General features: G+C 38.1%; 1 protein-coding gene across 3 annotated transcripts in view; it reads right to left on the reverse strand.

Moving 5' to 3' along the window:
- Nucleotides 1-2152: 2152 nt before the first annotated feature.
- Nucleotides 2153-20612, reverse strand: part of LOC148502869 (cytochrome P450 2C20-like) — a 28999-nt gene continuing 10539 nt past the window's right edge. The window contains exons 3-9 of one of the 3 annotated variants that reach the window (XM_088449290.1): nucleotides 15681-15830; nucleotides 12562-12722; nucleotides 11856-12032; nucleotides 9723-9864; nucleotides 7631-7818; nucleotides 4847-4988; nucleotides 2153-2389 (exon numbers count right to left, since the gene is read on the reverse strand). In XM_088449290.1, the coding sequence (XP_088305416.1) occupies nucleotides 2205-2389; nucleotides 4847-4988; nucleotides 7631-7818; nucleotides 9723-9864; nucleotides 11856-12032; nucleotides 12562-12722; nucleotides 15681-15830 (1145 nt within the window). In that variant the 3' untranslated portion in view covers nucleotides 2153-2204. Of the gene's footprint in view, nucleotides 2390-4846; nucleotides 5418-7630; nucleotides 7819-9722; nucleotides 9865-11855; nucleotides 12033-12561; nucleotides 12723-15680; nucleotides 15831-20612 lie in introns of those variants that run through there. The other 2 variants (XR_015869959.1, XM_088449291.1) reach the window with 2 other exon arrangements.

Below are 20612 nucleotides of genomic sequence, written 5' to 3' on the forward strand. Positions count from 1 at the left end.
AGACACACGATGAGTTTTTAATCAGAATTTATTAAAATAAAAATTTTATTATGTCACCATTTATTCACATGTTAATTTTCACTAATACCCCTTTTACACCAGAGCAAAAACCTGGGTTTTTGCTGGGTCTACTCGGGTCGCAGCTCAGTGTAAAAGGGTGTCTGAAAAATAACCCAGGTCAAGTGACCCAGCAATCCAACCCAGGTAGCTACCAGGGTTGGACCCAGGATGGACCCGGGTAATGGTGCAGTGTAAACGGTGCGACCCGGGTTATCCGACCTGGGTCATGCCTAAAATGAGCTGATTGGTGGTTGTGGTGCAGTCACCTCCCACTTTTTATGACCTCACAGGTTTAGCAGGGCAGACCTGAGTTCAGTGTGATCAGGGCTGACCTGGGAGTAACCCAGATCGAAGGTGCAGTGTAAATGGGTCTGACCTGGGTCTGACCAGGGTTGGAACCATGTCCAAAAACCCAGGTCGGACCTGAGTTTTTGGTGGCAAAGAGGTACTAGTCACTTCTTTAACCCTTATTTCGCTGAATTATTATATAGCTCATTTCTTTTAATGTATATCTAATGAAGATTTATTATTTTATAATAATTAAACAATGTGCGCCACACAATAGGACAGAGCTCTTTCTTCTTTTTCTTCTCTTAGAAATCCAATTATTTGATTTTTACCTAATCAAGATATCAATAAAAACTTCAATAAAAGGAAACAGAATCAAGGCTTCCAAGAGCCTCCAACTGCGGTCAGGAGACTGAGCAGCAATCTGCTTGTGGTTGCAGTTTCTCCCTTAAGTGGTGGTTAAGCAGGTATAGCAGCTGATGCTGGAACACCAGTCAAATTGACTGTGCCTCTGCTCTGGATTGCCAATTGGCACATTGCACACATAATTATAAGAACAAGAGTGTGCTTAACATCCTCCTAACCATGGGTGCACTGTTTGCTGTATCATCATATTGAGTTTTTTTTTTAAAGCAACATTGACATTTACTATTGTTTTCCACACTGGATTGTTTAGCTAATTTTATAAGACGTTTAATTAATACCAAGATTCTTCCAGGATTAAATGGTTTTAACCATTATACTCCAAATCTATTTGTCCTTTTACTATTTTTAAGTTTGGGTTTCATTGTTCATTTGTTTTGGAGTTCACTTGTAAATGTTATATATTTCTATGTGATTTCTATAAAATGCTATTATTTTTGCATGTTATCATATTAATGAATAAATTATCAATGTATCTATCTACAGTATCTATCTATCTATCTATCTATCTACCTACCTATCTATCTATCTATCTATCTATCTATCTATCTATCTATCTATCTATCTATCTATCTGTCGATCTATCTAACAATTATTGTACTCTTTAGTTTGTTCTTGGTACACTTATTTTTGTTTATGTTTTTCAGCAGATAAGAATTGTTCATCTAGGAGCAGCATTTACTGTATAATACCCCTTTTACAATAGAGCTAAAACCCAGGTTATTGCAGGGTTTAACACAGGAACGACCCGTGAAACCCTGCAGTGTAAATGGGGCAATCCGGGTCACGAAGACCCGGATAGTGCTGCATGCCTGCCGATTGGCCGGCTTCAGTGGCGCTTGGAGACGACTTGGGAATATCCTGGGTCAGCGCCGGGGAAATTGCATGTCTGATCCAGATTGGAACAAGGTTCCAGCCTCTGGGTCAGACCCGGAATTTAGGTATAAAAGCGGTATAAGAAATTATTGGTTTCTAGATTTTAAACCTATTACGCCTAATTATTTATTTTTCTATTTCAATATATGGAATTCATCCCTGTGCCGAACCATACATTATATTTTGGTTATTGGCTTATGCAACATACTTTTTTGCTCAACTATAGATTATATTCTGGTTATTGAATTACTATTATTATCTACAACACCCATGTGCTAGATATAAAATTCTTGTATCTGTGCTAACATTGTTTCATTTTTGTGTAGAAGCAAAGCACTGAGCTGAAGGCATGAGTCAACCTGTTACATTGGAAATTTGTATCAGACCCTTCCTAACTTTTTGAATTACACTTGCTTAATTCAAACACACAGTTTTGTTGTATACTTATAAAGATACACCTGAATTGATACTCGGCCTGATTCAGAGACAGACGCAAAGGCAAAACTACAATTAAAGATATATTTATTTAAATAATCACTGATTAAATGCGAAATATGTCAACCTCTTTGGGTCACATAGAGCTGATATGTCCTGGGAACAGCCCAATTTGTCTTTGGTTCTGGTGTAATATCAATATCATTACAAGCTGTTTTCGATCTTAGATTAAACTTCTGCAATAAGGTTGTCAGGAAAAGAAATATCTCCATACGTGCCAGACCCTCCCCGAGGCAGCTCCTTTTTCCTGTAAATAATAATTTTTTTGAGATTAGAATGCACAGTAATGCCCAGCAGCAAATCCTATTATTTACTTTAAGTGTTAGACGACTAAAAATGTTAATAATGAACCTTAAAAAAAAATCATGCAAATGTGCTATAAAAATGTTAAACAAATTGTAACTATTGGGTGATTTACTAATGGGCCCCATACACCTGCGATGGATTGCCGCAATCCCGCGATGCTGCAACCTGGCATCACAGGATCGCAGAAATCCAACATGATCACAATTGTCAAATCGGGGATATTTCACTTGTCAAATGTCTGAGATCCGGCGACGGATTACAGAACAATGATGGTGGGCGATCAGAAATTTCCGACGGGCGATCGGAAATTTCTGATCACATCCCTGCATAGCGGTGATCCATCACAGATGTAGGGGCACCTTAATCCTTGGAGAGAGATAATGTGGATGGAGACAAAGTACCAAACCAAAAAAACTCCAAACTGCCATTTTACATTTGCGGTAGGGTAAGGCAACCACAAGCGCTGCGATCGCTTCCGATTGTCCTCGATGTACCAATGTTTTAATACACTTCCTGGAGATGACGTGTGCTGGTGGGTGGCTCTGCCTGTGCGATTGGGCGTACGCTGGCCGTTCGCTAAGATATGGTGGGTGTGCTTATACCTTGGCAAGCGATCGGTTCCTGTGGCGTCACTTTGACAAATTTGCATACACTGGGGGTGAGCGATCGCATCTAGTGAGAGACTCTGAATGAGGTCCTTTATCTCCATCCACGTTATCTCTCTCCAAGGCTTAGTACATAGGAGCACACTCAGACCCGCTCGCTAAGCTGCGTTCGTTCGCTGCCTTTAGGAAAGAAAATATGCAAATGATGTGATTGAACAAAAAGGTATGAGGACACCTCCTATGTCTGAACGTCCGATCGCTGGGTGAAGTTAGACGCCTATCAGCCTGGAGTAAAGATGCCCACTTACAGACATCATCTCCAGGAAGTGTATGAAAACATTGGTACCATCGGGTGACATCGAACCACCATGCAGTGCTTAAGGCAGACTCTAGGCTACTGCAAGCACTGCGATCACTGCTGCCTTTATTTCGCTCGTATGACGTGTATGCTGACGCTACGTCTTAATTATTCAAACACTTTAGTTGGTGTAAAAATGCCCAGCCACGCCTTTGCTAGTGCAAGCATAATAATGTGACAGCTTTAATATAAAATATTAATATCTTCCTCTATTTTTTAATTATAATTTGTTGCTCCAATGCCCCTCCCGATTTTCTGTAGTATAATTGGAGCCCTATATAACTTACTTTTTCTTTTCTTTATCTTAATCCATTGGAATCCATTGGCTTTTTTAAAAAATTCACCAGCACAGACAGAGTATCTCATCTTCCCATCTTAGGGCAGTATTTGATTTGGCTGCGAAAAGTCGGAATCGCCGATGACGTCATTTTCTCATGTTTTAATTATCCCTGTATTCAATTACAAAGACTTTTCGCCGATGTGAAAAGTCTTTGTAAAAAAATGGGGATAACTTTTCAGTATGTATTACAAGGCAAAAAAGAAGTGCAGAACTGGGGTTTAGGGGTACAGGCTTAAAAAAAATAGCCTGTACCCCTGGGAAAGTCCCCTAAAAAAGATCTGTGTAAAAAAAAAAAAAATCCGGACACCCCCAAAAATTGTTTCATTTTGGGGTGACACAAAAATGGGGACAAACTTCTAAAGTATCGAAATAAATTCCAGAAGGATTCCCAATTATGCGGTAGGTGTATTTTTGCAGAATTTTGAAAGATAAGTTTAGGGACTTTAAAATATGCTTGCACCCATTTTCATGTACCCCAAAGTGCTATTCTTCACCCCTTTTTCATAGCCGTAATTATGCACTTGCTGCGGCTATTACAAACCCTGACTACCTTCAGCAGGTAAAAATGGGGGTACCCATAGTGATCCCCATGTCTAGACATATTCAGGGGGGTCCCAGGAACAATTCTTAAAATTCCCGTTTTTTGGCAAAACTTACCTTTCCGCCAGCTCCCGTTTTCATTGATTCCTAATTGAGTATGGGGACAAAGCTGCACACGCCCGGTACTTTATCCCCGGAAAACCTGCGATGTGGAGCGAAAAGTCCAGCATGGACTTTTCGCTCTAAATTGAGTACCCCCCATAGACTATCAGCCAAACAGGGGTAATGTCATGTCTGATGGAGAACTGCCAGCAGATGAAGACAGCCTGATAACACACAGTTTACTAAATTCCTGATTCTATATAAGTAATAGATCCATTGATCAATGTGGACCTCTATAAGGTAAGTTTTAATGTTCTACAATTTATTCATGAGAAGTCAATAAAGGAACCCTACATTAGTACATCAGTCCATGAGACAAAGAAAGTTGTTATTCCTCATTAAATATGTTGGATGGAATGATTGATAAAGGACGATAATGAAAGTAATTTTTACCTAGGGAAAACGGCAGGAAGGCAACATTGTTCTGGAAGCATCCTTCTTCATCCAAAAAGTGACCAGGGTCAAATTGTTTTGGACATTTGAAATATTTAGAATCCTTTAGAACAGACGTCAGAAAAGGGGCAACTAATGTACCCTAAAGAAAATAAAGGGATATTAGTATACTGTAGGTGTGCTGCAAATAAGCTTCTATTGGGTCTATTTAATAAACACAAAAAAATTAGCTGGAGAAAGTCATAACTTTGTTTTCTCTGTATTTGGTTACTTTAAAGACAGTAGAGAAATCACTGATTTATTTGCCTTTTCATTTCTCCTGTCAAATTTTTGCAGCACCTATTCGATATAAGCTTCTCTCATCCTTTTTTGAGAAACATAAAGCCACCTCTAGATGGCGTCATGTGCCTTCATACCTGCACAAATGGAGATAAGCAGGGTGGAGGTGTTCTCTTACTGCTTTTCTCTGCTGTTTTCATCCCTCGCTGGCTCCCGCTCGCCCAGTCGGCCTTGCTGATCTGTGCTTGGCTGCCATCACAGATGCTCGTGTAATCTCAGAGCATGCCAACATCTTTCACAAAAAAATATTTGAAATCTCCTTGTGGTAAAGGTCTGTCCCAGTGCATTATTTTTTTTTTAAATATGGCAAAAGTTACAAAGCGAAAAATGGCATTTTTTTGTGCCCCTCTCTGCATTGTTTTTAAAATAGACCCCTATATATTTTATAATTCATTATTTATACAGTTCTTTAACATTGAAAGTAGTATAACGTAAAATCTTTTTTTAAAGTAATATAAATAATTTTTACCATCACTACACTGTTATCCTTCTTTATTTACTTTATTGAGCATTTACTTTCCTTCTTGACAATGCATAAGTTTGATCAAAGAGTTCTCAATCTCTAGTATTAAACAGTGTTTACAATTGTATCATTAAAGTCATCCTATTTTATGTATTTGCCACAGTTTTTATTCTTGTGTTTAGGTGGGTACACACATGACAGATATATCTGCAGATGAAGGTCATTCATACACACTGAACGGCCATCATCTGCTTGTGCCCTTGGCAGGGGCGGGCTGGGCTGGGGGTGGCAGGGTGCCATATGCCCCCCGGGCCGGTACACTTTTCCTTCAGTGAGGGCCGGTGTCACTGCACATGCAGGACTGACGGCCGGGTGACAGGCAGAAAGTGCTCTGCTGTCCTCCAACAATAAAACCATCAGAGTGGCTGGGCAGCATTCTCTGCCTGTTACCCGGCTGTCTGTCACATCCATGCAGCTTGTAGCTGCACATAGAGCACTCCTCCCGAGTCCACCCTGCAGCAGGGACTGTCATTGGTACACTACCTGCTTCCTGTCTGAGACGTGTCTGTGTCAGTTCCTCCTTGCTTGAAACCCCTGAGCCTCCACCCCTGCTATCCCCTGCTACTGAATCTACTACTGTCAGTATCTCGGGCAAGACCCCACCCCCTCTTCTACCCTCTCTCACTGTTGTAAACTATTTCCTGTCCCTGGATATGGCTCCGCCCCTCACCAGGAGACCCTGCCCCCTCTTCTACCCTGTCTATTTTAAGCCACCTCCTCCAAGACCCTGCCTCCTCACTTGAGCCTCTGCCCCCTCTCAAATCTATCTTGTCTTATCTCTTCCTGTACCTGGAGCTTTGCAGGGACCAGACAGATCCTTCCATACAGGTAAGTGTCAGTGGAGATATCAAATGTTTAAATTATATTTGTGGGGGGGTGGAATACTTATGCACTGCAACACTCCCTGATCTGACGGTCACTGCGAACCCCTCTGCATTATATGGCACATCACTGTGATGCTCCCTGATCTGACGGTCACTGCGAACCCGTCTGCATTATATGGCAAATAACTGTGATGCTCCCTGATCTGTCGGTCACTGCGAACCCCTCTGCATTATATGGCAAATAACTGCGACGCTCCCTGATCTGTCGGTCACTGCAAATCTCTGTGCATTATATGGCACATCACTGTGACGCTCCCTGATCTGACGGTCACTGCGAACCCCTCTGCATTATATGGCACATCACTGTGATGCTCCCTGATCTGTCGGTCACTGCGAACCTCTCTGCATTATATGGCACATCACTGTGATGCTCCCTGATCTGTCGGTCACTGCGAGTCTCTCTGCATTATATGGCACATCACTGTGATGCTCCCTGATCTGACGGTCACTGCGAATCTCTCTGCATTATATGGCACATAACTGCAATGCACCATGATCTGTCGATCACTGCGAACCCTCTGCATTATATGGCACATAACTGCAACGCTCCATTATATGGCGGTTAGTGCGAACCTCTCTGCATTATATGGCACTTTACTGCGATGCTCCCTGATCTGGCGGTCAGGGTCCCGCCTCCCTCCTTGCGGATGCCGCTGTGTGTTTACCATATACACCTGTCGATGGACAGATATGTCTGCAGACATATCTGTCCATCGGCTGTGCAACACAGCCAATGTGATATGTCGGTGAACGACGACGTTCACTGACATATCGCGGGTAAACACTGGCCGACGTCCAGCAAATATATTGGCCAATCAATTGATCAGCCAATGTATCTGTCAGTGTGTACCCAGCATTTGTTATTAAATTACTGGATATTTTCTTAGTTGCAACCATATATGGTGCTTAGTATATTAGAGCTATACAAAAAAGGTTTATCTTTCTGTTAATCATTATGAGTGTTCCCAGACTGCGTGCTTGCATGGTATTTATCTTGTATCTCCCAATCTGCTCCTGATTGTCATACAAACTTCTGACCTTTGGGATATTGTATCCTCTGAACACTGTATCCTTGCTGGCTGCATGCATGAGTCCAGTGGGTACTATGTCACCAATTCTCTGTATCTCATGGATGACAGCGTCAGTGTATGGCATCTTAATACGATCCTCCACTGAGGGACATCGACTTTGTCCAATCACATTGTCTATCTCTTCCTGGATCTTCTCTGTGCAAATAAGGATATGAGTAATGCACTGTGTCTCATTACGACTGTGAAACCATGTTAAACATTCAGGGAGGTATAACTTATGCTCATCTTTGTTTTATTGCACTCTGCAAGATTAACTGTACTGTTTATGCCTGAGCTACTTATACAACAATTTTATTAAAAGTACAGTAATGTTTAATTTGTAAATCATTAAACAATGTTTAATAAGACTCTCATCCTACAATATCTCCTTTGAATTGGGTGCAGTCGATTTTTAAGGGATCACTTATATAAATTAGGGTATTATTAGACATTTTATAGTTTCTAGGATGGTATTTGCTACTCTGTACAGTTGACAATAATTATCTTATCATCAATCATAATCCTCTTAGCTCCATCTGGTACTTTCTTGTTAATATTATTGAATTTATTAAACCTCTCATGATGATATATATTGGGGTTTAGTATACAATGATATTGTTGCATCATTGAAAAGAGAAAAAAAATTGTTAAATCTCCTTTGTAAATTGACATATTTATGGGACAGAAAACCCTTTTCCACTTTTGTATAAATATACCAGATGTTACCTGTATTGATATCAACACACAGTATTTTTATTACATAGATAAACTATAAGCATAATAACAAAAGGTTTGCCAACTTTTTTCACAGCCCCTGTACTTTGCCAGCAGTTTGGTCTTGAGATTCATACTGCTACCTGCACAGAACAACAATGTCCCATTGTACAGTAAACCGTATAATGGCCCTCATTCAGAGCCGGACGCTCTGAGCAGAGCGCTCGCTCTGAATGAGGGCCGTCCTCCATAAAAATGGAGCGTCCTCCTGGACGCTCGTATAGCTGTGGGTCACCACCCACAGCACATACGAGCGTGCAGGGTGATGGTCACGATGGTCTTGACCATTGCGACCATCGCCAGTGCGACCAGAAGCCTGTGGTCGGGGTTTTCGACCACAAGCCCTGGAGTGATTTTGGCTCTATCAGAGCCAAAATCACTCCCACTGACATCACTAGTGATGTCAGTGGGGCCGGCTTCTGATGGTAGGCGTTCCCTTGGGAATGCCTCCGTCTGGCAGGCACGCCCCCGGCACGCCCACCAAAGGGGGCGTGTTGTCAATCAACATCGACAGCATGCCCCCTTTGATCAGACACAACGAGCGAAGGAAAGTCCTTTGCTCGTCGCGTCTGGCGCATGCGCACGATGGAGCTCCCTCCGTCGTGCGCATGCGCAGTGCACACCGTCGACCCACTTGCGAGCGGACAGCCACTTGCGAGTGGGTCTGAATGAGGCCCAATGTGTACTAGCTTTATACTAATACTGTATAACTAGGATGGGCTCAGACCATCATATCTGATACTGTAGCTTTTCTATCAGCCTGATGAGACAGCTTGGTGCAGGAAATGGTGAACTGCTACATGGGTCTAATGGTGTGTACACACGGGACGATCAGTCAGCAATAACGATATCGCTGACTGATCGTCCTGCACCTTCCTGGAGTGCTGGATGATCGATATCGATCATCCAGCACACCACCAACTCACCAATAGCAACCTGCGATCAATGATCGTGGGTCCCTTTAGTAACATGGACAATATCGACAAGGTTGACCTGCATGCACGGGTGATGGACGATATCGTTATCGTCTATACGTGCCCGCACATCGCAGGTCGTTGGTGGGTTGGAATGGACCAAAAACTGCACGATATGAATGATAACAATAAGATTAATATGGCTATCGTTCATATCATGCAGTTTAATTGTCCCGTGTGTATGCACCTTAAGTATAAGATTTCTCCAAAAATTGGAAAAAATGTAAAATGTTTTAATGCAATATTGCAAAAATCACAGCCGATACACACAATGAGGCTGCTTAGAAGAACTTTTCCTTTTGTTATACTTACTTTCAACATCTGGGTATTTGAGAAGGATAAGTAGACAATATTTCATGGTTGTGCTGGTGGTTTCAGTTCCAGCAAAGAACAGGTCAAGGATTGTCCCAAATAAATTGTCAAAGTGGAATTCAGTGTCAGGTTTGTCCTTCTCCTGTGGATATGTAGCACAGAAAGACATTTGTCACCTTTAAATGTTACTAAATGCTCTTCATTGTATAGATATAGAATTGTATAGAGGATTCCATATGTTTTTATCACAAAGAACACACTTGTTAAAAGTTCAACCTCTCTACCCCTTTATCTAATCTTGACAATCATGCTCATAATAGGAAATCGCAGTCCTCTAGTATCCAGCAAAACTAGACAACCTTACCTTACCCTGCAAAGACTGCACTCAATAAGAAGTTGTTTAAGAGTTGCATGCAACTCTGATTTGTGGAAGGAACTTGCAGTTTTTAGTAGAGCATGTTCCATGGCTGAGCATATTGCATGCTTCGTGGCCTAGTGTACTACATGCTTCTTGGCTGAGCGTATGCCACTGTAAGCTCCTATGGATGATTCAAAGTCATATTCAACACAATCACATCTCCACTGGGGTTTGAGTTGGTGCAACTGGGTGGTGATGAAGCAATCTCATATAAGCTTAGTATTCTGAGGGCGTATTGTAGCCATGTAGGTAGATAGTGTTCATTCTAGCACCCTGCACATAATCAGTGAGGAGGGCATATTTTAATTTTGAAGGGCAACATTTTAGGCGTGATGCATCACTATAGTTACTGTAGCTGCAGCGATAAGTCACATATAAAATGTTGCCCTCCTCACTGATTACATGCAGGGTGCTAGAATGAACACTAGGTAGAATCGTAGGCTGTGTTGAGTTGTGTGTATGAGATCTGTCTGGTTTAAAAAAAAGATCTCTTGTACCTGGTGTAGGGCTTGTGAACATGCACTGATAGTTACAGTATGATGGCTACTACAAGCAGAAGGATGGGGTAGGGGCAGTGTGACTGCATTGATGTATTCAGGAAAAGATCCACAATTGTGGCCTAAAGTACTTTCGTGAAACTCTGGGTCATCTCCTCCTTCTTCATTCAATCTGTACAAACATTTGCACCATCGCCAACATTTTGGTCTGCAATCCTGTGCACCTTGGTAGAATTGTAGAATCACTTTTGCCAATTAAGGCATATGGTGGGAGCACAGCTGATTTTGCACTGTGTATCAGACATGTACTGTGCTAAATTACAGGGTCTTTTATGCCTGAAAATTTTCAATCAACATCCCCTTTAGTTAAATATTTTTTTATGTTTGCTAATTTAGTAAAGAGTAAGATTCACCAGTTGTATCTCTGAAGGTACATATATTGTAGAACAGGTTTAGAGCACTTGATTTCATGTAATACAACAGTAGATTGTGTGTATACAGTTCCAGAATTACATTTCTTGCAGCCATAGGCAGCTTTTACTGTTCATCCCATACCTCAATGTTTGCCCTGTTGTAGCTCTTCACAAATCTGTATACAGCTAAAAACTGTGATAATAATTAATAATTCATAACTGATGCAGAGTTGGAAGTAAGTTGGGCATATATTACCCAAAAGAATTGCACAGGAAAAAAATATGTATATTCGCCCATATGCAAAGTTGTATACATTGAGATGCCACCACACTAGCATGTGTACTTAATTTTCTAATAGGCTTCATTTTCATTATGATCATAATTATCGGTGAGCAATTGCACCTGCACTATACTAAGTACAAGAGATAAGATTCCAAACAGACGTCCATTTGCTAACATCGAGGTTTGCCTTGACCACATTTGAGTGAACACGCTCTCACTGAAATCTTCCTACAAGAGAACATCTCATTACAACCCAGTTTTGCATCTTTTGTTGTAACTGTAAGATGTGATCAAAATGCTCATCACCCTTACTTGCGCTGATGTTCGGAGAGTGTGCAGTGTCAATCGACACAAGACAGATACACTTTGCACACAGTATATGTTCAAATCTGTATAGCTTCTAAAGTTTATACTATATAAAAAAGTATTATGATTAATAATAATAATAATAATAATAATATAAAAATATAAAAATAACAATAATTTATGTATTTCCAAAATCCAAACCTAAATATAATTTACCTCCTCCATCTTGATTAGGAAACAATCAATGAAATCCCGGGGACAGTTCATATCGATGGTGTTTCTGTGGCTTTCTACAGATTCTTTCACAAATGTTTTTAATTTTTCTAGATTTGTGAATATTTTCTGGTGTGGTCCTGGGAGACGGTGGAGTGTTTTGGGAAAGATATTCAGTAGCTATAAATGCAAAAGCACAGTACATATATTATTGAACAAATATTCAGATTACTAGCAGTGTTGCATGCATGAAATCGTGTGCATTGTTGTTTAGGCATAATGGCTAAACTAGTGTGACTATATAAATTATATAAGGGCTTACAGGTACAATGTTTCATGTTTTTTACTAATTATAATAAAAAACCTTAAATATATAATGTTAATTAGAGATAAGATAGAAAATATTCAGCAAGGTTCAAGATACAACAGATTTTGGCTGTTTAAGAGATTAGAGACAAGAAAAGAACAAATGTATTAAATTGTCATTATAAACAACTCTTATTGACCCTCAATATTTTTATATAGCTGTTGTTTTCTTGTCTACAAAATAAATATTTCAAACTACTGACCCAAAATCATGAGTTGTCTCACAAACAATACCACAGTATTATTACAGATCTTAAAGCAATTAGGCTAAGATAGGATAAAAAAAACAAAAAAACAGAATGTACTGGTACATATACTAAATGTATGTACATTGTTAACTTACTATTCCCCAGGGGGATGCAAGGAGTAGAAATATTTCCTTTAGCAAAAAAAGCAGAGTGATGAACTTCTGGTCGTCATAGTCAAAACGTTCTCCAAATACAATGGAGCAGATGACATTAGAGACTGCCAAACGCAGCAAATCAGTTGAATCAAAAGGGATATCTGGGAACACACATTAATTTCCTGTGAAATGTTTTATAATTGTAGAACCAAAAAAAAAGGATATATATTGTACACTAGTGGACTCCCTTGTTTTGGATTCGGATAAATCTTCGTGTTTTGGTTTCGCAAAACCACCCTCACGTGTTTTGGTTTTGGCTCTGCTTTGTTAAATAAATAAATAATTAAAACAGCTATAATCATGTAGTTTGGACATATTTACATGCAGTCCAAAACTCGAGCTAGGTTTTTAATCCGAGTTCCGAACTGACTACAGGTCCAAACCGGGACTCGGTTCGACTCGGGAACCCCAAAGTGATTTCAAACTCAGACTTGGTATGACTTGGAACCCTAAATTTGCACATCTCTATTGTAGACATTCGCATACTTAAGAAGGGGGAAGTTCTGAGTACCCAGATACCCCCCTGTCAGACCAGTTTTTATTAACTATTTATTAATTTGAGACAAATTAAATATAATAATCTTTCAATGTGTTTTAAGATAGGCAGGATATTAGTACATGGAACTTTAGTTAGGAGTACACGACCGACTCTCACTGTATAATTTGTCTATACCTATTATACTTACTGTATGTGAAAACCTCTTGTGCAAGTTAGACAATGCAAGAAAATGTTATTAATTGTCATTGTTAAGTGCAAATTTTTGGACAAATATTGATTTGTTTGCTCAAGCAAAAGATATTTGGAAGCCCAGGCCAACATTGGGCAACATTTTCACAAAACAATGTAAATTCTAGATCAATATATGCATAGAAAATGGGGCACTAGTCAGTTAAATGTTTTCTTAAGATTAAAAACTATATAAAAATACCCTGTAATTGGGTCAGATATGCGAGTGCAAATACTTGCAAATGACAGTCGAATTATAAATCACAGTTACAACATGCTCTTGCATATCTTACCCAATTACAGGGTATTTTTATATAATTTTTTATATTTTTAATCTTTATAAAACATTGAACTTACTAGCACCCCATTTACTATGCATATATTTTCCTATTGTTATTGAGGTGTCCAGTTCTCCTCATTTGTGTGGTGGCAGCTGTCAGTTAATTAGTGTGCTAAAATCAGATTGCCAAACAGGTTAGCGCCTGTTTTCTTTTGTGTTTTTTGTACTTTCTAGATCAGTATAGAAAATTATGACTGTTGCCTAGAGATACCTCCTTAAAATATTATGAACTACTGTATCTCAGATAATTGTATGTTATTCCTCATGCTTGACTAATATTACATTCAGACAAACTATTGGACACAGTGGGGCTATTTTAGAGTTGAGAGCAAATTAATACAAAGGGGGAAACTTTGCACTTAGAAAAATAATGTTGCAATGCAACAGGTTGCAATTATATTGAATTATTTATTTTTTGCATACAGAATAAATACTAGCTACTTTTGCACATTAACCCCCAAAAACTGGACAGCTTGATTTTTACACTTCAATTTATAGTTCAGCTTGGACACGCCGCTCACAAATATCTCTGCATATTTTATATCTGTCCCACATACAGTGCAATGTGATTTCGCCAAGGAGCAATATTGCTCCTTTTTTGCTTTGCTCCCAACTCTGAACAGGCCATTTAATGCTAATTCATTCAAAAGCTATATAGACAGTTAATACTATTTAAACAGATCAAGCAGAATGTGTTTATGTGCATACAGATATTGTTAATATTAGAGATGTGCGCCGACCCTTATGTTTTGGTTTTGATTCTAAATCATCATCATATTTTAGTTTTGACAAAACCACCCTAAAGTGTCTTGCTTTTGGTTTGGTTTTTGTTTTGGATCACTTTACTAATAGAGAAAATCATGTAACTTGGTCCTGTTTTTGTTATTATAGTATTATTAACTTCAATAAAATTAATTTCCAGTCATTTTATAGTTAATTTTGACCACCACACAGCACCTGAACCCATAAGGGAAGGTCTTAAATGCAATACAAAATATGCTAAATAGATCAGAGTTTTAAACTTGCCAGAAGACCCGTGTCAGGACTTAGTTGTACATGGAACCTCAAAGTGATCTGAGTCATTGACTTGAAACCCCAAAGTTCGGGTATTTTTGGTTTTCAATAAAACAAAACATCTCTAATTAATAACTGTTTCTGTTTTTTATTTTCATAGCTGATAAGACATAAATCCACATGGAGATTTTTTAACTTTAGAGATGCCAGTACACAAGCACTACACAATTATTTAAAGCAGATTATACATCTTTCCTACAAGTGCTCCATCACTGCTATCATTTGTTATTGAATTCTCATCTCAGACTTCTCCAATTCTTAAAGCATGATTCCCTAACATAAATAATACTGCAATGAGGCTTTTTATATTGTTAATGATGCATATGTATGCTATAGTCATTGCTTTATTGTAAAGGACCACTACATCTCAAAAACTAATTTTCAGATATGATTCCTGCAGTTCATGTTAAAGATATGAACATATTAATATTACATAATGGTTTTACTTGATTTATAAATTAGAGATGTGCACAGACCTCCATGTTTTGGTTTTGGCAAAATCATCCCCAGTTGTATTGATTCGGATTCTGTTTTCGTTTTAGATTTCTTTAAAAAATTATAATAACAGGTAACATCATTTAATTTGAACCTGATATTGATCCTTTAGTATTATTCATATCAATAACATTAATTTACTGTACAGTAATTTCCAGTAAATTTTAAACACCTCACAGCACCTAAAATCATGAGGGAGGGACTTACATGCTATCCAAAATACACAAAATCCAGTTTATAAATATGAGTTCTGAATTGCCTGAAGACCGGAGTCAGGACTTGGTTCTACTTGGAACCCTTAAAGTGATTTTGAACTGGGACTCAATTCTACTTAAAACCCCTAAAATTGGGTATGTTTGTATTTCAATAAACCGAACCTGCACATCTCTACAATAAATATAACCCCAGCAATGTCTGACCAACCTCCATTTTTCAGAAATTCTTCTCCAAGGTAACGGGCCTCTTCCTGGACTCGTTCCTCAGTGTTTCTCTTCCCCATCCCTAAATTTCTTAGTGTGGTGAGTGAGAACCGACGTAACTGTTTCCACCTCTCCCCGTTGCTTAGTATCACTCCTGCAAATGGTTTAAAGTATATAAAATATGGCATTCCAGTCCTGCATTTAAAATAAATAAATAAAATAATAATAATAATAATAATAATAACTTATACTAACCCTTAAGTAAAACCCTAATTCAGGTGTACAGTTTTTAACACAAAATTATTGTTGAGAAAAATTAGCTACATATGTGCTCCTCTTATTTGGGGGGAAGTCAGTTATCAGGTCAGCTGCAATGTGCTGCTCCTTAATTTCCATTGGTGGATATGTGTGCAGCTGAATATCATATGATGTTGACGAAAACTCGCCACAAATTGAATGGGCTACTGTTTTTAAAGTGTCTCAGTCATCACTTAAATTGGCTGTCAGTGTGGGTAGAAGTTTTATGTTCTAAGAATCATGTGATACTAATTCTATATCTTCTGCATATGGGAGATCAAAATTGGGACAGCGAACATGGCCACATCATAGTGGGGAATGGTATGCTTGCTATCTGCATTTTAGGCAATATAAAAATAATAAAAAATATTGGCAAGGGAATTTGTCCCCTCCTTATTAATGAGGTCACTGGCATGGGCTTAACTACCATAGATGCAAGGGGTGCAGCTTCCATGATGCTCAGAGATTAGGGGGACCATCTTCCTTGTCAAAGTTACATGTGTTTATATATATTTTTCACCATTTGGAGGTACATAGGTGCCCTAGTTATGCCCCTGATCACAGGATATTGCTCAGAAGCACACACTGGGCTTTATACAGCGTTGCAGCCAATGCTGATGTTTAAGGAGTTGAACAATTTTTTGCACAAAAATCCCTATAAACTCCAACAGTGCCAGCTTTACACAGAGTGTACACAAAAAGGCGATGTTATAATTGAGATGCACGGTAAAAGTGCTAGGCATTCCTGAGTGACTGGGGGCTGGCTAAACAGATGCACAAAGATGTTCTAACTTATGGTCGTGCTATGGGAGTGTCGTGGGCGTGTTGCTAAATGTTTGTGTACTGTACACAGACGCTCAGTCATTCAAATGGAATATACAATCTATCTTCTAAAAAACTAAGTGCTGAGGAAATTAAAACTTTTGGAAAAGGAGCTAATTATTTAGCCTATCAATAAACCCAATTAATTTAATCACTTTGTTGATGTATATAGATACCGTATGTGCGGACACTAAGTAGAAGGAGATATTTTGCTCTTAAAGCAATAAAAAAATATAATGTAACAGGAGATCCAATTAAGATGAGAAAATAGTGGATATTTTAGAGTCACTTCAAAAAGAGTCAGAATTATCTACCGACAGTGAATATAATTTTTTTTTAAGTTAGACACATGAACAAATTGAGAGCAAAATCAGATTTTTATCCATTTTAACTTAAAGGACCCTATGTAGAAAGTTTCTATAAAAATACTGTGGAACAATTCCGTCATATGTGCATTGAAGCAGAAAATAATTACTTTAGAGAAAATCTCAGCCTTAAAGAAAGGAAAGAAATTAAACTGTTATATACAAAAAAACGTATAATAGTTAAACAAGCTGATAAGGGTGGGGGGATTGCCATTCAAAATATTGACGCATATAGAGAGGCATATAGACAATTGGACAATACTATCTTCTATAGTAAACTGACTAACAATCCCTCCACCCTATTTGAGCAAAAACTCATTAATTTGTTGGATGAGGCATTGGCTGAGGGCACTATATGAAGGGAGAGATTTTACTTTTTATTTTGTACACACCCAGTGACCCCAACATTTCACTATTTACCAAAAGTACATGTCTCTTACTTTACCACCAGGTAGACCTATTATTTCGGGTGTATGGTCACTCGCTAATAATTTATATTTTGTGGATTATTATATGAGAGCACTTATATCACATATACAAGATACAAAGCATTTTTTTAATTCAATTGAAAAGGTCAATTGGGAAGAAGGATATTATTAAATTACTTGTGATATTAAGTCCTTATACTCAAATATCCCACTGATTTAGAAATAAAAGCTGTCAGACTGCGATGGAGACTAGGTTCACCCTAAGTTTTGCTAAACTTTACATGGGCCACTTTGAGGAGGAACATGTGTGGGGTGTGAAGCTTGCAGTGAACCTAATCCTCTTAGCAGATTTATTGATGACTTCTTTTTTTATTTGGAATGGATATCTCACTTTTGTACAGAAATTCAAAAATAGTCTCAATTATAACACTTATTGTCTTATATTCACCTACATTCATGATTTATGCAAGATAAACTTCCTTGATATCACACTCTCAGTTAAGGAGGGGAAACTAGTAACCAACACATTTGTGAAGCCAGTATATCAGAATAGATATTTAAACTATAATAGATCACATAAAAATAATTGGAAAAAGAATATACCCAACCGGCAGTTCATTAGAATTAAACAAAACTTTCCACTGAAGAAGCTTTCCATAGACAATAAATGTATTGATGAGTTCCTTTCTAGAGCAAGACTATCCAAAGCAGTTATTGGATAGAGCCTGTGCAGAAGTGAAATATATAGATAGAAATCAACTACTGGGGGCAAGTAAGATTCATTAAAAAAGATCAATATAAATCAGCAATGTTTACTACCCAATACAATAGTTTTGCACATTAAATTAGACAAATTATTATTAAGATCATCAATATTAAAATAAGTGCTGTCCAAGGAAATAAATATAAATGGTAATGTTATCTTTAGAAAGTCTAAGAATTTACAATCACATCTGGTGTCCAGTAGTTTTCAAAGAATTAATGCGATTAAGGGTGCTTTAGGAGCTACTTGGTTACCACAGAGACTTATTAAGAGCAACTTGTTCCAATAAGCCAAGCAAAATAATTGTCTTTCAAACAAATAATACAATAGAAGAATTTAACATCAAGGAGTATATAACATGTGGATCCCTATATATGATGTACAACAAGAATGTTAAATACTAGATACAGTACATGGAACATCAAATATGAATGCAGTAAAACTCATCTATTATCCAAGCATATCTTTTTATTTGAAGGAGGTGCTTTGATTAATGTGTCAGTAAGAGGTATTGAAATTATTAGATCAACTATAAGAGGAGGTGATAGATATGGTCGATTATGTAGACATGAAGCCCACTGGATCTTCTGTCTAAATACCTTAACACCTCATAGTCTGACGGACACAATTGAGTTGAATAATATGTGAAATTTGAGGGATCTAGTAAGTAGGTATTGTTTAAGTAGTGTGGAGATAGATTATTTTTCTCTTATCATATGTATAGGGTGTCATTACCATAATTGTGAGTGTAAATTATATTCTCTATAAGATAAGGTATTAGAATTGTTAGTGTGATGTCCTTAAAATGTCTCTCCATGTATTTTAGAAATTCATTTATTACATTGGTTACATGGAAAGTTATAGATTTGGAAATAGATTGGGGTTCTCTTATCATATATATAGGGTCTTATAATCATAGTCAGGGGTGTAATATATATGCTCTGTAACATAATCTATTAGAATTGTTAGTATGATGTTTTTGATATATATCTCCAAGTACTTTAGAATCCATTTATTGTAATGGCTAAATGTGAAGCTTTGCTATAGATCTAGAGGTGGATTGGGACTCTCTTATCATATGTATAGGGTGTCATAACCACAGTTGGGGGTGTAATATATATTCTCTATAAAATAATGTATTGGAATTGTTAGTGTGATGTTTCTGATGTGTCTCTCTATGTACTTTATGAATTTATGTAGTTTCATGAGAAGTTTTATTATAGATCTAAATGTCAGACAATTTGCATATAATCTGTTTAAAAATGTGGGAGAGTTAAAAAGACTAAAAAAAGTAAACATAAATAGAAATAAATTATATGTAGAAAGATAAATTGCTGATATATGTATATTATGTGTGATGTAAAAAAACATGGTGTGGATGTGTGTGTGTGTATATATATATATATATATATATATATATATATATATAGTACATACCAATATGGCTATATTTATATATTTATTACAAAAAGGAAAATGGTACCCAAAAATAACAGTAGATTGATTATGTGCCTTGAAATAATTAATGCAATGACAATAAAGCAGTATCAGGAGACTGGAGAAAGGATAATATGGGAGGAGATAGATCCCCTTCTGTTTCTGTATGATGATGTCATCAGCCAGTGTCCAATGTCATTCCCTACCATCCAAGTGGGCATAGAGGGGGAATATATTGTTGTGGTGAGCAAAGCAAGCCATCGAGCCTGCAGTGTGGTGAGCGAAGCGACCCCGCAAGGGGCCAAGTTTCTTATTTTCCTGGAAAGTGTGGGCAGAAACTTGCACTTCCGCCCTCACTCACATCACTTCCAGGTATGGCTAGTGAAGGGGATTTATACCTTTCCAGGAAAATACCTAGAGCGAATATGCAGTGCAAAATACTGTAGTGCGCATGCTCATGTGGTCCAAATAAAAGAGAAACTTGGAACACGTACACAATGAGCATGCACAATTGCAGTGAATGTAGTATATAAAGACAGTCCAGAGAGAAGTCTGGCATATTCTGAGGAAGCCGCTGATGTCTCAGGAGGCAGGGGAACGCGCAAAGGAACTGGCAGATACTGCAAACTGCCAGATGGAATCTGTCCTTTCCTGTGTCCAAACACCTTGCGATTATGAGGACCCTCTAGATAAAGCTGCATGATTGGGGAGCCGCCAGCAGCTGGGAGGACATAATGCACTACAGCTATTATACAGAGACAGTTGTCATTAAGAAAGTTTTAAGAGAGTTTTGTTGGAATTCATGCTATTGCAAATGGAGCACT

Source organism: Taudactylus pleione, unplaced genomic scaffold, assembly GCF_031769625.1.
Source record: "Taudactylus pleione unplaced genomic scaffold, aTauple2 ptg000481l, whole genome shotgun sequence".
Taxonomy (NCBI): domain Eukaryota; kingdom Metazoa; phylum Chordata; class Amphibia; order Anura; family Myobatrachidae; genus Taudactylus; species Taudactylus pleione.